We start from the raw sequence: 12651 nt of genomic DNA on the forward strand, positions 1-12651 counted from the left end.
CACCATTTTAAATATTGAAATGTTAATGCTTCCATTAGCCTACACAAGCAGTAAGAAAAAAAGTTCCAGGGAATTAAACTTTTAGCATATCATTTGACATCTTTGGGTTAATGACTTTTCAGTTGCTTCGGTAACTGCACATTGACTGGCATTATCCAAATGAGCATTTATGCTATAAGGAAACATGACATTATGTAGTGTTTTGTCTTAGCCGTGCTGTGATTTTTTTTCCCTAGCTCTTTTAACTAACCATGTTTATCTGCGGAGCTGTTCGGTAATTGGGCTCGTTGTTCACAGAGAAGAACATTAAGCAGCAGTCATTTGCACTCTGCTTTCTAATCAGGCTCGCCGTAATTGGTATAAATCGTATCGCTGCAGTGGCACGTGCCACAGGTAATATTTAACCAATTTACAATTATTTTTTTTCTTTTGTCAAAATTTCATTTTGGTTTTTAAAAGTCCAAGTGACATTCTTTTGTTTCTGGCATGATGTTCAGTAAACCTTGGGGCAGAGAGTTGTGTTCATGACAACCGCACTGTTTTTCCTCCTTCGAAATTGACGTGAAGGAAAGCACTTAGATTGTATGCAAAGTTATGCTTTCTGTAGTCATGAAAGATTTTCATGTTTTTGTCACACATTTGTCGTTGATTGGGTGTTTCTACACAAGTGTCATTTTCAGCAGGGAGAAACTGTTTGGTTCTAAATACCATTATTGCTTATCATCATTGAATTATCCAACAAAATAACAAGTGCCTTCTTAACAGGGATGGAGTTGTTTATCCTCAGTGTGCATTTTTAGAATGGATATTTAAGGAAATATATGTTGCTACTGCACAGTATCGTAAACATTGTTATGGCAGGTTATTTATGGCCATTTCCTTGAAAAATCCCCCCCCCCCCCCCCCCCCCCCCCATAGGTATCGACCCAAAAATAAATGCTTACGCGTGTTTCTTAAAGTCTAGAATCATAAAAAAGAAATCACTGCACACTTTTTAAATATGTCGGTGGAACTTTTAACAGCTGGGCTGGAGTCAGATTTGCAGGTTTTGATACAGTGTGGATGGGTTTTTAATACAATTCATTTGCACTGCATAGCAAACCACAGTTCTGTATGCATGACATAGTTTACGACTATAAAAATGAAAAAAAATATTTTTCAAAGACCTTTAAAAGCAATTTTATTTTCTATCTTGTTGTTTCTTTTCTTTTTTACTTCCAGTGCTTAAGAAGTTATATTTCTTTGCTGGTTTGTTTGTTTTTTTTAAACTTGTCTGGTGGCTAATATGTAATGTGTAGCAGTTGTTGCAACTCATTTATTCGCACTCACACTTTTGTAATAGCAGTCTTATTTAGTCCTGCTTGTGTATGTAAGAGTAACCCCGGTTAGTCTTGCTTGTGTGTTTGTGTGAGCTTAGACACAGTTTTTAAAGCAAGAATGGTTTTCTTCACGGTCAGAGATATACTGCAGGTTGAGAAGCAAGATGCTCTATAAAAGTGTAATGCCTGGCATGGTATACTTTATAGAGCACTGCATTCTCTGTACCAGGATCCATAAACCAAAAGGCCAGATTCTGATGGCTTCTTGGGTAAAAATAAGTGAAGGACAAGAATGAGATAAGAACTCTTTTGCTGAACCAGAGAGGCAGGCTGCCCTTTGATGAGCAGTCACAAGATGGAACTGTCATTGTAAATGGGGTCCGCCATCTTGATTACAAACGGAACCAGTTTCTTTGTGAAACGGAAAATGAGGCTTCACCTTCTGCTTCTCCTTCAGAGCACCCCTGAGCGATGGCTGTGTCTGATAGCGCACCAGGAACTGGCTTTGAATGTCGTGTGTCTTGTTAAAGTGTTAACCAGATGGGATTTTAATAGCTTGGCTCACGACCAGCATACGTTTCCTTTGTGAAGTCAAATCCCGGCCTGGGATTCTCTGCGTCGCGAGAAAATGAACGTTCGGTCCTGGAGACACGGTGATTTGAATTCCATAGCCGTGGCGTTTTTGCGTGGAGCATACCAAACTCCTTGGTCCCTCATACTGTTTGACTGATGACTGCCGTGATCCGACAGGACTGAAGACACAAAACGATTTCACCAGGAGACCCAATAACTTATTCATAAGTTTTTTTTGCCAAAATGACTTATTCGTTTTATTTGCATAACTTTCCTTCCTTGTCATTCTAACTGTATGCATAAAGGCTAATCACATGTAACACTTTTAAAACTGGCACTGTTGGCCATATTATTTAAATTAAACAGTGAATTATCATTGTGATGCTATTGAATTGAGTTGCGTGTTTGGTAGGTGATGCAATTTCTTCGCCTTAATAGTATGAATCAGGTGTGTGGAAAGTTGCTATATTTTTGTGGAAGAAAGGGAGTTAGGCAGAGTCACAGCATTGTGATGGTTTCTGAAGTTGTGGCATTTAGCTGCAACAGGTTCTCTCCTTTGCTTTTGGCATGTTAATGTATTTATTTATTTATTTAAAGAAAAAATATTGTCTTGTACGCCATGTCTCAAGGCATCTTCGGTGAGCCAAGCAACAAGATGCTTTGTCTCTGAAAAATCACCCCCAAGGAAATTCAGTATTTCTTTTGTATACCAGGAACTTGAGGAGAAGCGGTGTGAGAGTGAGAGAGGAGGGTATAATTTGCAGGAAAAAAGTAATGTGAAGGAAAATAAAAATTTAATGGCCCGTGCTCAAAGGTTGAGACATGTACTGCTATGTTTGACCCACTTTCGGGGTGTCTAAGAGGAGAAAAGGGTAAGAAGAGAGAAGTTTTCTTTTCAAGCTTTTTGTAGATTATTTTGCTTGGCTTCTGTTCCTTGTCGGCGACCCAACACCGCATTTTTCGTCATTAAACTTACTAGCATTAATTGTGCTTTTTATTCCTTCACTGTTGCTGATAAATAATGTACCCTAATGAGTAAGTACAGTGCGACATTTCTTTAGGAAATTGCTCTTGTCACAGTCGATTGGAGAAGCGCTGGTCTTTGTGAGGAACAGAAAAGTTCATGAAGACATGGTTTTATTTTTATCCCTGGATCTGTCTGCACTCTGAAATGAGAGAGCATTGTGCCAGATACTGTATCTGTGGGGTAGCCCAGAGCAGCAGAGAGAGTGCACTTGAAGTGTATAGACAGCTGTATTTTGGCTCAGCCTTGAGATGTAACAGGTCATTGTTAATTACACCTACCATAGATACTTTCAGAATATCAAATATGGAAATGGCCATGAAGAACAAATGGCCACTGTTCCATTGTAAAACAGGTACAATTAAAGATTTTAGCTGCACAGCAAAGTGTGTCTCTCAAATATGTGCATTAAGAAAATCAGTGGTGCCTGCATTTTTACCCTTAACACATTTGGCACTAATTTTTAACACTTTGTGTTGATAATTAAGAGGTAAAAATTGCAAATGTTTCATTGCCCATTTCAAAATAATCAGAATGTTAGCTGTTGGTTGAATTTCATGCAGAGGCACAGCCATTTTAGAATTCCCTACAACATTCTTTCAGTATTACTTCAGAAAATTGCAGCAGCATTTATTTTTTTCTGTCCTATCTGCATGGTGAGTATGTGAGATAATGTGGTATATTACACAGTGTATATGGAATTGTAAACAATGCATGCTGTGTCTGATCTTCTTTACTGCTGCCTTCAAAAACGTCCCTACTTTTACACTTTAATCAGTTTCTGATTTAGCTTGTTCCCATCTCATAGTATTTTCTAGAATTCTTGTCATGTCTCCATTGAATGCAACAGGAATGGCCACAAAATTCTATAATCCGGTGGTGTAGGTGTTTTTGTAGTTTCCAAGAAAGTAAACGGAATGTTTTTGTGCCCTTCCCCCGCACACCCCTCTCACACTGTCGGTTAACTGCTGTGCAACAGAATAGCTGTACGGAAACAGTAATGCTGCAGAATTTACCTCAGCATATCTGCGTGGCAACACACATCTTATTTTCGTGTAGTGATTATGACACTCATTGCTGAATCACGTTGTTTCTCGAGGCACGCCGTTCGTTCGCGTGGTGTTTTACGAAGCGTGGCAATGGCGAATTCGCCCGTGATTTCTCAATCCACAGAGCCTCCCTCTGAGAATCGCCACGTCAGCGTTCGTGAGCCGAGTTCACCCTTGTGCTGTCCTGCATGGGCATTACATTCTTCTCATGTTTCCAAGGCATTTTAAAAAAACAAAATTATTTTCTGATGAAACATTTGTGTCCTTTATGGCTTATCAAAGTTCAGGGCCATTTCATTTGAATGAACGCTCATCCTATTTAGCACTCGGTGGATTTTTAATTTAACAGTTAGTAAATTTACTTGAAACTTTTTTTAGTCTTCTGACCTTTTTGTATTTGTTGAGCATGTCAATGAAATGGATTTAAAAGTCTTTGATAAATCAACACCTGCCTTCAGAGGGAAGCTAAGTAGCCTGCTAATTTAAAGTGTTCATTAGACCTGATTATGCTTGATTAGTTTTTATTGGCTGTCGTCAATGGATTTACCTCCCCTATTCCGCTTGTCTTATTTATTCATCTTTGACAGATTATTTGTGAATCCTCCTGGCTTAGAAAGTGAATAGGTCCAGCTTCCCTTCTGTTTGCAGAGGGAGAAAAATCTGAACGCATTTTTTATTTTTATTTTTTTTATTCCTCCACGGTGGCATGATTTCCAACGGTCATTTCTGACCCCGCTTGACTCTACTCCTCACTCTTAGGCCGTGGACCCACTCTGTACCATAAAACAGGTCTTATCTTGCTTGGATTAGTCTTTATTTGTAATTAATTTTTTATAGCGCGCTTATTTTGCTGCTCTGCCAGATTTGTAACGTGCTCTTCCTTCCTGAACCTGAAGATGACATTTTTTGTGGGCGTTTTGTCCCCAGACCGCGAACCGTTTTACCGGTATCGGTCACACACCGCTGGCGGCGGCTCAAACTCGGCCTCCCGCGCCTCGGTGCCAGCTCTTTTCCCGCCATTAATTGTGCCGGTCTGAGCTGGCCGGCGTCTGCAGGAGCGAAGCCGCGGCACGCTATCAATCGCCACCGCGGCGGCGCGCCCGCAGATTGATGTCCCCTTGTTTTTAATTGACAAGGTGAAGCTGGCGGCTCTGGTGCCGGTCCAGCTGGGGTCCGTCCCCAAAAGGGCTTCAGCTGGCACCGGCCGCAGAAAGGGGGTTAACGAGACTGCGGAGAGAGTCTTATTAACCTCCACCCCCCCACCCTCCGTCCGCTGACCCGATTGTGTTGATATTGCTAATGCTCCTAACTGCCCTCCGTGCCATCTGCTCCAACAGGTCCCCCCCCCCCCCCCGACCCGCGGACGGGAGATTGAGTTAGCGGTTCGTGTGACGGTGTTGTCTCTCCCTCTCTCCTCTCCCGCGCAGGGCAGCTTCGTCGCCAGCATGACAGCCACCCTGAGACAGATGGAGGAGTACCACTACGCCCACTTGATCAACACCTTCGGCAAGATGAGATCGGACGTGGTGGTGAGTGTGGCCGCGCTCCGTTACTGCCCCCCCCGTCCCCCCCCCGTCCCCGTCCCCACCGGAGACGGGCTTAATGGAGTGAGCCCCGCTGGCAGAAAAGCCGCGCCTCGTCTTCAGAGTGCCGGCCTTCCGTCTCCCTGCCCCCCTCTCCGGTGCCCAGCTTCTCGCTCACTGTCAACAGCACAGGAAAAGATTCCTCCCCAGCAGCCAGAATCACAGAGGCCACATTAATACTGGAGCAATACTCAAGAGAGGCACATCCTGTGTTGCCACCACCACCCCACCCCCCCCCACTCCAATGACACATCGACAGTCGTATTCTTTGATTTCACTTCAGCAAGTGTAATTTGAGGAAGCCTGTCTTCATTTTAAACAGAGCCGTCAAAACTTAATAAGGCTGAATCACTGACGCTTATGCACCAAGTGTAATTTCCGGATACCTCAGGATAATTTAGAACATTTCTCCGCATCTTATATTTCTGTCTTGATTTCTGGATTGCTGGGGTGGTGTTCAAAGTTCTCCGTTAATTGGTGTGAAACATCTGCAGAGCTGTTTGTCTGTTAACGCACACCTTTTGAAGCAGTCGTGTGGCGCTTGTGCAGCGTCTCAGAATAGAATCTACTGGCGAATTCCCCGAAGGCCAGTTCACATCAAAGAATTAGCAAGAACCCTGAAGCAACCGGGATGGGGCGGGGTTAGATCCGATTGACGTTTTGGGTTTGAGCTTTGAATGTTCGTAGCCTCAGAATGAGATTATTCAAGTGCATTAAAAAGTATCAATGTACTGTACTGTACGATCGCAGGCTTATCTTTCCTCTTCTCCGAAGATGGTCACCATTTGGTAAGGTTTATGAAAATAAACTACTCTTTGTCCCATTATAATTATGTAGCTGACTGTAGACACAAACAAGGTGAGCAGGAGATTGGAGTATGCAGTTAACTCACCAATTAATTGCTCCAGACTTCAGTCAGATTTAAATGCAGTTAATTGCAATAATGACAGCAACAAGAATACCTAATTACTATAATGTATTTTTCTAAAATCACAGATACAGTCACACTTACAAAAAATATAGCCTCTGCTCACTGGTATACGCTTTTTTATTCAGGCGTGCATCATGCATGAATTAATTGATATAAGTCATTTGGGTGATCAAAGAGAGTAGCTGAACTTTCCCTGTTGCGCTGTCCTCATTGTTTGCACTCACTATACAAATGGGAGTTGGTTTTAATGCTTCCAATCAAAGTTTGTTTCCTATAAGTGTGTAGCGTTCTTGGGATCATTACCAGTGGCTGTGTCTCTAGTAGTATGACAACAAATTAATTTATCTTAATTAGGATATGTACAGCATCATATGGCATCGCTGCTGCTGTAGCTGTATAGCACTTTCCACTATGGGTCAGATGTTGCTGGGTTACTAACGTTGATAATTATGCAGCATAATTGCTACAACATTTGAACCTGGTGCTGTAGAATCACTAACACCCCTGAAAGCTCAGCAACGCAAGGCCAACACGGTGTCACGCACCCTCTGTGGGAGGTAGTTTGCCTTTTTGGAAGATGTCCCGTCATACAGTACGACACTTAACGCAGAATCAGATTTGTGTCAAAAAAAAAAAAGAAAAAGATAACGTCATACTTTTGACAACGATTTGTATCAAATTTATTAAGCAAAACACTGCGGATTGAGAGCAAAGTAATAAATATTGCGACAGAAAAATATTGATTTCAAGAGTAAAACTGAGTTTGGTACAAAGAGGAAAAATATGCTATCCAGTATACGTATTTAACATTTTGTCCAGTGAAGTGAGGTAATGTTACGTTTTGTCAGCGTGGCTGGATTCAAATGCTCCTGGCACATGTCGGTCATGTGTTTAAGGGAAGAGATGAGTTCTTGAGCGAAGGGCTGGTGATGAGATTTGACAGTAAATTGATTTTTCAGCGCGTTGCAGGGGAGGTTGGGTTATTTCAGCACCCTGGCAAGCAATCGCCGTGATGAAGACAGGTCTCTTTTCAAAGATTTATCGTGGCTCGGCTGGCTTGGGCCATTGCGTCATTGCTAAAACTGGCAGCGCTTCACAGCACTTGGAGATCTCCCAAACCGTCAACCACGGCCTAGTAACTTCACGAGCCTTGGTAAAACTCACCATGCATGACCATAATAAGCTATACTTGATGCATTGAAATGATTGTCCTAAACACGGTAGTACTTATTTTGTTTTGATATGTAGATTTTAGATTTATAAATTATGATCCGTGGTGTGACTTCTCGTTACCTGTGCCAACTGTTGTCAGTTGTTATGTGCAGGTCATGATGTTTATACATATAGGATTCTTGCCATTATCCAGAACTGATAAATATGTTATTAATGCTTTATAAAAAATGTAATTTGTAAATTAAATTAGTAATAAAAAAAATAATTTCCATGGCCATAATATGCATGCAACATTAAATGTAGAGTGTCTTGTTCATCGTTTTTTCCCTGTCATCACAGACATGCTTTCGTGACTTGTCCTTGTTTTATCTTGTTTATTGGGTTTTTGCACCACCAAGGCCTGTGATTAGGCTCAGTTATAATGTAGTAACACAATATATTCTGTTTGATGTTTAAGCAAAACACTCAATGTGGGGAATTCCTTTTAAGTTTCTTAAAGGGCCTCATTTTATACCGTGCCAAGTTTATTCAGATTTTTAAAATTTCTACCTTTAGTGCTACCAGCAGTGTTGCATGTCTTGCTTCCAAACTTGTACATGAAAGTTGCAGAAATTAATGATAAAATTTTTTAATGATTGCAACACCCTGTACACACTTAAAGAAATAAGATATGTTTTAACTGGGAGGGAAGGCGACTAAGAGGAGGTCAGTCTCAGGCAGTTAAACTCAAGGAGAGGGGCAGGCTTGTCTAGCGCACCCCAGAGAGATTTAGAATTGTGATCTGGTGCGGCGCGCTTGCTTGTAAATATCATTGTCTGCCGTGCCCTTCAAATGGAGGACCCGTTCACACATTATTCACCTTAAACCTTAAAAACCAATCTCAAATCTATTTCCCAGCAGGGTCCGAAGCCCCTTCTGCCTTATTATAGATTTTCTTCTTATCTTCCCAGATCGAGGATAGAAGTCCTCATTTCTGCTGCTTTCTTCCTTTTTTCTGTTTCAGGATTTTCTGATGGAAACATTTATCATGTTCAAGGACCTCATTGGGAAGAACGTCTACCCCGGCGACTGGGTCATAATGAACATGATGCAGAATAAGTAAGTACGGGCCGGCCGCCTTCCCATCTCGGGGGCCCCCGGCGCCATCGCGTTGCTTTGATCTCCCCCAGCGGTTGTTGCTTGGAAACGGCAGTCGGAATTTTGCGCCAGGACGTTTTCGGCGCTTTCTCTCGACGCGTAAAAAAAACAAAAAGGGCGCCTCCTTCGCGCGAGAGAGAGCCGGGTGATGCGGGCGGGCGGGCGCGACCGAGGCCATGAATTATGAACGGCTCGGCGTTTCCATCGCCGCTAATCTCCGAAGTTTGTGGCGCCCGCGTCCTGTCACTTTGTTGTCTCTCTCTCTTGTTTTATTAATGCCCTTCTAGCCCTCTCTCTAACAAATGCGAGCCGCGGGGCGGGAAATAAAAATTGATTGAGTCAAAAGGGTCTTAAAGGGCTGCTTATCAAACAGGATCGCGAGAAATTTCTTTTGTTTAATGTTTGAACTTCATATAATATTTATGTGCGAATAGTGCTTAATAATCATGAATAATAATACAATGAATTTTAATCATGACTAATAACCAGATTCTTATTTTAACATGCTCAAATATATATTGGAAGATATATAAAAATCAACATGTACCTTCCTGTAATGACTGCAGTACAAATATTGCGAGAGGCTGAATTCTTCTTTTATTTTTTCAGTTCTATTAATATTCCGTTATGCAAAGGTATGGGTGATGAAGTATGATGAATTCTTTCTCATTTTATCTGACAGTCGGCAGGTACCGACTTCATATCTTGTTCAGTGTCTTCATTATAATGTAATTTCATACGTTCGGTTGAGGCGGTATTGTACCAAGAAAATAAATAAATAAAAATGCACTCGTGACCGTTCTGAGAGAGAAGCAGCTGGAGAGAGACACATCTCACGCAATGACCCCTTTGCAGGTAGTGTCTTTGTAATGCCGCTGATTGGAGCTGAATTCAGCGAACCCGTCAGAAATGCATAATTCTAAATATGGAAAGCGCTCTTGTCAGCTTTGTATGAGGAGCTGATGACAGACTGCAGTGCGTGTCGGTTGCTCTCACGGGAATCTCGCTCGGAACCCCATGAATCCACAGGAAAAACAGATCCATTAAATGGAACCTTTGTCGTTCCACTGATGATGGTACATTTGCATTGCATTCATTTCAGTTCCGATTATTTTTTTTACATTCACGTTTTTAAGTTTAACATCCGTACTAGAAATTAAACTTGATCTTGTAAAACCATGTTAACTGCTCATCGCCCCCATTCCATTTTATCCCTTGCCCTGCAGCATTTTCATTGCATTCATTTAAGTCCAGATTATTTTTTTACACGTTTAACATGTGTACTGAAAATTAAGCTTGTTTTTTTGTAACCATTTTAACAGCTCATTGCCCCCATTCCATTTTATCTCTTGTTTTGCAATACCTTAACCCCCAATGTATGGAGATCATTACCAATTAATCAAGCTGGCAATTTTTTTCTCGCAGCTTATAGTCACCCTATCATCACTTTCTGAAGTCTTCTGTGGACTGCCTGGTCGCAGTGATTCCAAAATCCTCCATTAGTTTCTTCTTTGGGACATTCCATACTGTTAACTTTGGAATACACAGACATTCTGCAATATTTCTCTTTGATTTTCTCATCCTCACAATAGCTTTCTTGTATGTCATGCTCAGTCCTCTGGCCATCATCTGCAGTTTTCTTGTCCTGTATCTTCCTTCATGATATTAATATTCAGTCAAACACTTTAATTTTTAGCTTCAGTTGAAATTTCTTTAGAAACATGCTAGATTTGAACCGGAAATTACCCCTATTTTAATGGTACTGTATTTCTGTGGTAATCATTTACAGCAATGCTCAGAGAAGATTTGGCCAACTGGTGTTGTCCTGACTATTGGCTTCAGTTGGTGTCAGTTTTATTTATGATAACAATAGATCGACTTTGTAGACTGTATAAAACGGCCAACTACGTTTTGAAAGGAAAATAAAAACACTGCATACATGTTTGGCATGCCTAGGCATGCCTGCATGTAAATATTTATTTAGTGTGTAGTTTGACGTGAGAGGTTTCCGGAATCTCTTTGGGATACGGGAGTTTCTGTTTTATATATCATCAATACACGGATGGAAATGGCTTTGGTATTCCTTTTGTATTTGCTGTGGCCTGTCATCAGCTGCTGTGATTGCTACGAGCGGAGTCGCAGCCAAGTTTGATATTGGAATTTATACAGGGACCCAATAGACGTTTCCAGCCACCTGTGTCAGAATGCAAAAGACGGAGCGAGTTTGTGATGAAAATCTTGTCTGCCCTGCAGGTGTGGAAATCACATCTGTTCCGCCGCAGACAGCAGCCAGTGTTAATGCATGGCAGGGAACAAAAACATACAGGCGCTAACTGCATGTCCCTGGAGCACTGAGCGTGGGTGTGTGTCCATGTGTCTGTGTGTCTGTGTGTGTGTGTGTGTGTGTGTGTGTGTGTGAGTGTGTGTGTGTGCGTGCGCGTGCGTGTGGGTGTGTGTGTGGGTGGGTGCGTGTGTGTTTGTGTAGTATGTGTGGGTGGGTGTCGTCGTTGTGTATGTAAGGTTTGAGTAATTCCCAATGGTTGCGCTTCAGCCGTGAACACATCCATTATGGGACATTGCTGGCGTTTCTGGAGTGCCTACGCATTTAGCTTTTCTTTCCGGCGGATGGAAGGTTGCATCGAGATGCAGGCACTCCTGTAACTGTCACTGATCTATCGTTCGTCTTCCGTACTGTCTTGCAGTGCCTACCCATTACCTGAGATCTCCAGCCAAAGTGTAGTAGACTTAAAAATACAATTTTTAACGATGGCACAGGTATAACCACATAAACCTGGTGTGACTGTAGGATGTATACAGGACGTATGTCTGGCTGAATGGCTTGTTTTTGTCTAATTAAATTTGCAGCAGTGTGAAAGCATTAACAAATCGACAAACACGCATGAAAATTTGCTTAATTTCAGAACTACAGTTTCTTAAAGCTTTGAGCCAAACATTTTACCATCTGACGCAAGCGGACATTATTTTGATTACTTGTTGCTTCCCAGTTCGGAGTTCTGACAGTTTGAATGCTTGACATACCTCAGGATAGAGCAACCCAGTGCAAAATTAGAGTTGGGATGTTTTGACTTTGGCTTCTCCAAGTCTTCATAACCCCGGTAAGTATTGACTGCATTTGCGGTTGCCCATGGCCTTCAAAAAACCCCTCCTAGCACTCTTGGTATGAGACTGCATATATCTTGGATATTGTCAATACATATGTACACCCATACACACCAAGACTTTCTGGTGTACAGATGTGCTCATGTGCAAGTAGAGGGACATCGACTTGTTTGTGTGGTGGGGGATGAATATCTATATTTAAGCTATTTGTTTGTTTTGCTTTTCCAAATGAAACAAAATCTGTCAAACTATTGGAGTTCATCTAATTTATTTTTTGCAAGAGAGGTGACTAATGCAGTTGTCAAAAATGTGACAAAGGAGTGAAATATTTCCATTAGTTGCTGTCTGAGAGGCTAAGAGTTTGTGGGCATTGTATTTGTAAACAAGGTGATACGTCCATTTGTTTTTCCTCATAGCGCCGTTTCCATCTTTATATTAATAAAACGAGTGTGTGCGCTAGGGGACCAGTTCTCCCGTTGCGGTGACACACCGTCTTTGATTAGAACCGTGGATAATGATGCAACTTGCATGTTTGGAACTATTGATCTTCTTTGTGAGATGAATCCTTCAACAGTCTTACAAGCAGAATCAAGCCTAAAGGATACTATGAAGTTAAAAAGTACTAAACGTGGAGAGAGACTGCTGAAGTTTGTCCCTGAGTAGAGTGAGAGTTGGGTGTGAGTAGAGGGGGAGTTGGTTGTACTCTTGGCCTGCTGAAAACTAATTGATTCCTGCAGCATTA

The 12651-nt window shown here is 41.7% G+C and overlaps 1 protein-coding gene across 6 annotated transcripts in view; it reads left to right on the forward strand.

Moving 5' to 3' along the window:
- dock1 (dedicator of cytokinesis 1) overlaps positions 1-12651 on the forward strand; it is a 233935-nt gene that overhangs the window by 130154 nt on the left and 91130 nt on the right. For all 6 annotated transcript variants that reach the window (XM_035405183.1, XM_035405185.1, XM_035405186.1 and 3 more), the window contains 2 exons: positions 5393-5494; positions 8656-8750. In XM_035405183.1, coding sequence (XP_035261074.1) covers positions 5393-5494; positions 8656-8750 — 197 coding nt within the window. The remainder of the gene's footprint in view (positions 1-5392; positions 5495-8655; positions 8751-12651) is intronic.

The sequence above is a fragment of the Anguilla anguilla genome, chromosome 2 (genome assembly GCF_013347855.1).
Source record: "Anguilla anguilla isolate fAngAng1 chromosome 2, fAngAng1.pri, whole genome shotgun sequence".
NCBI classification, from domain to species: Eukaryota; Metazoa; Chordata; class Actinopteri; order Anguilliformes; family Anguillidae; genus Anguilla; species Anguilla anguilla.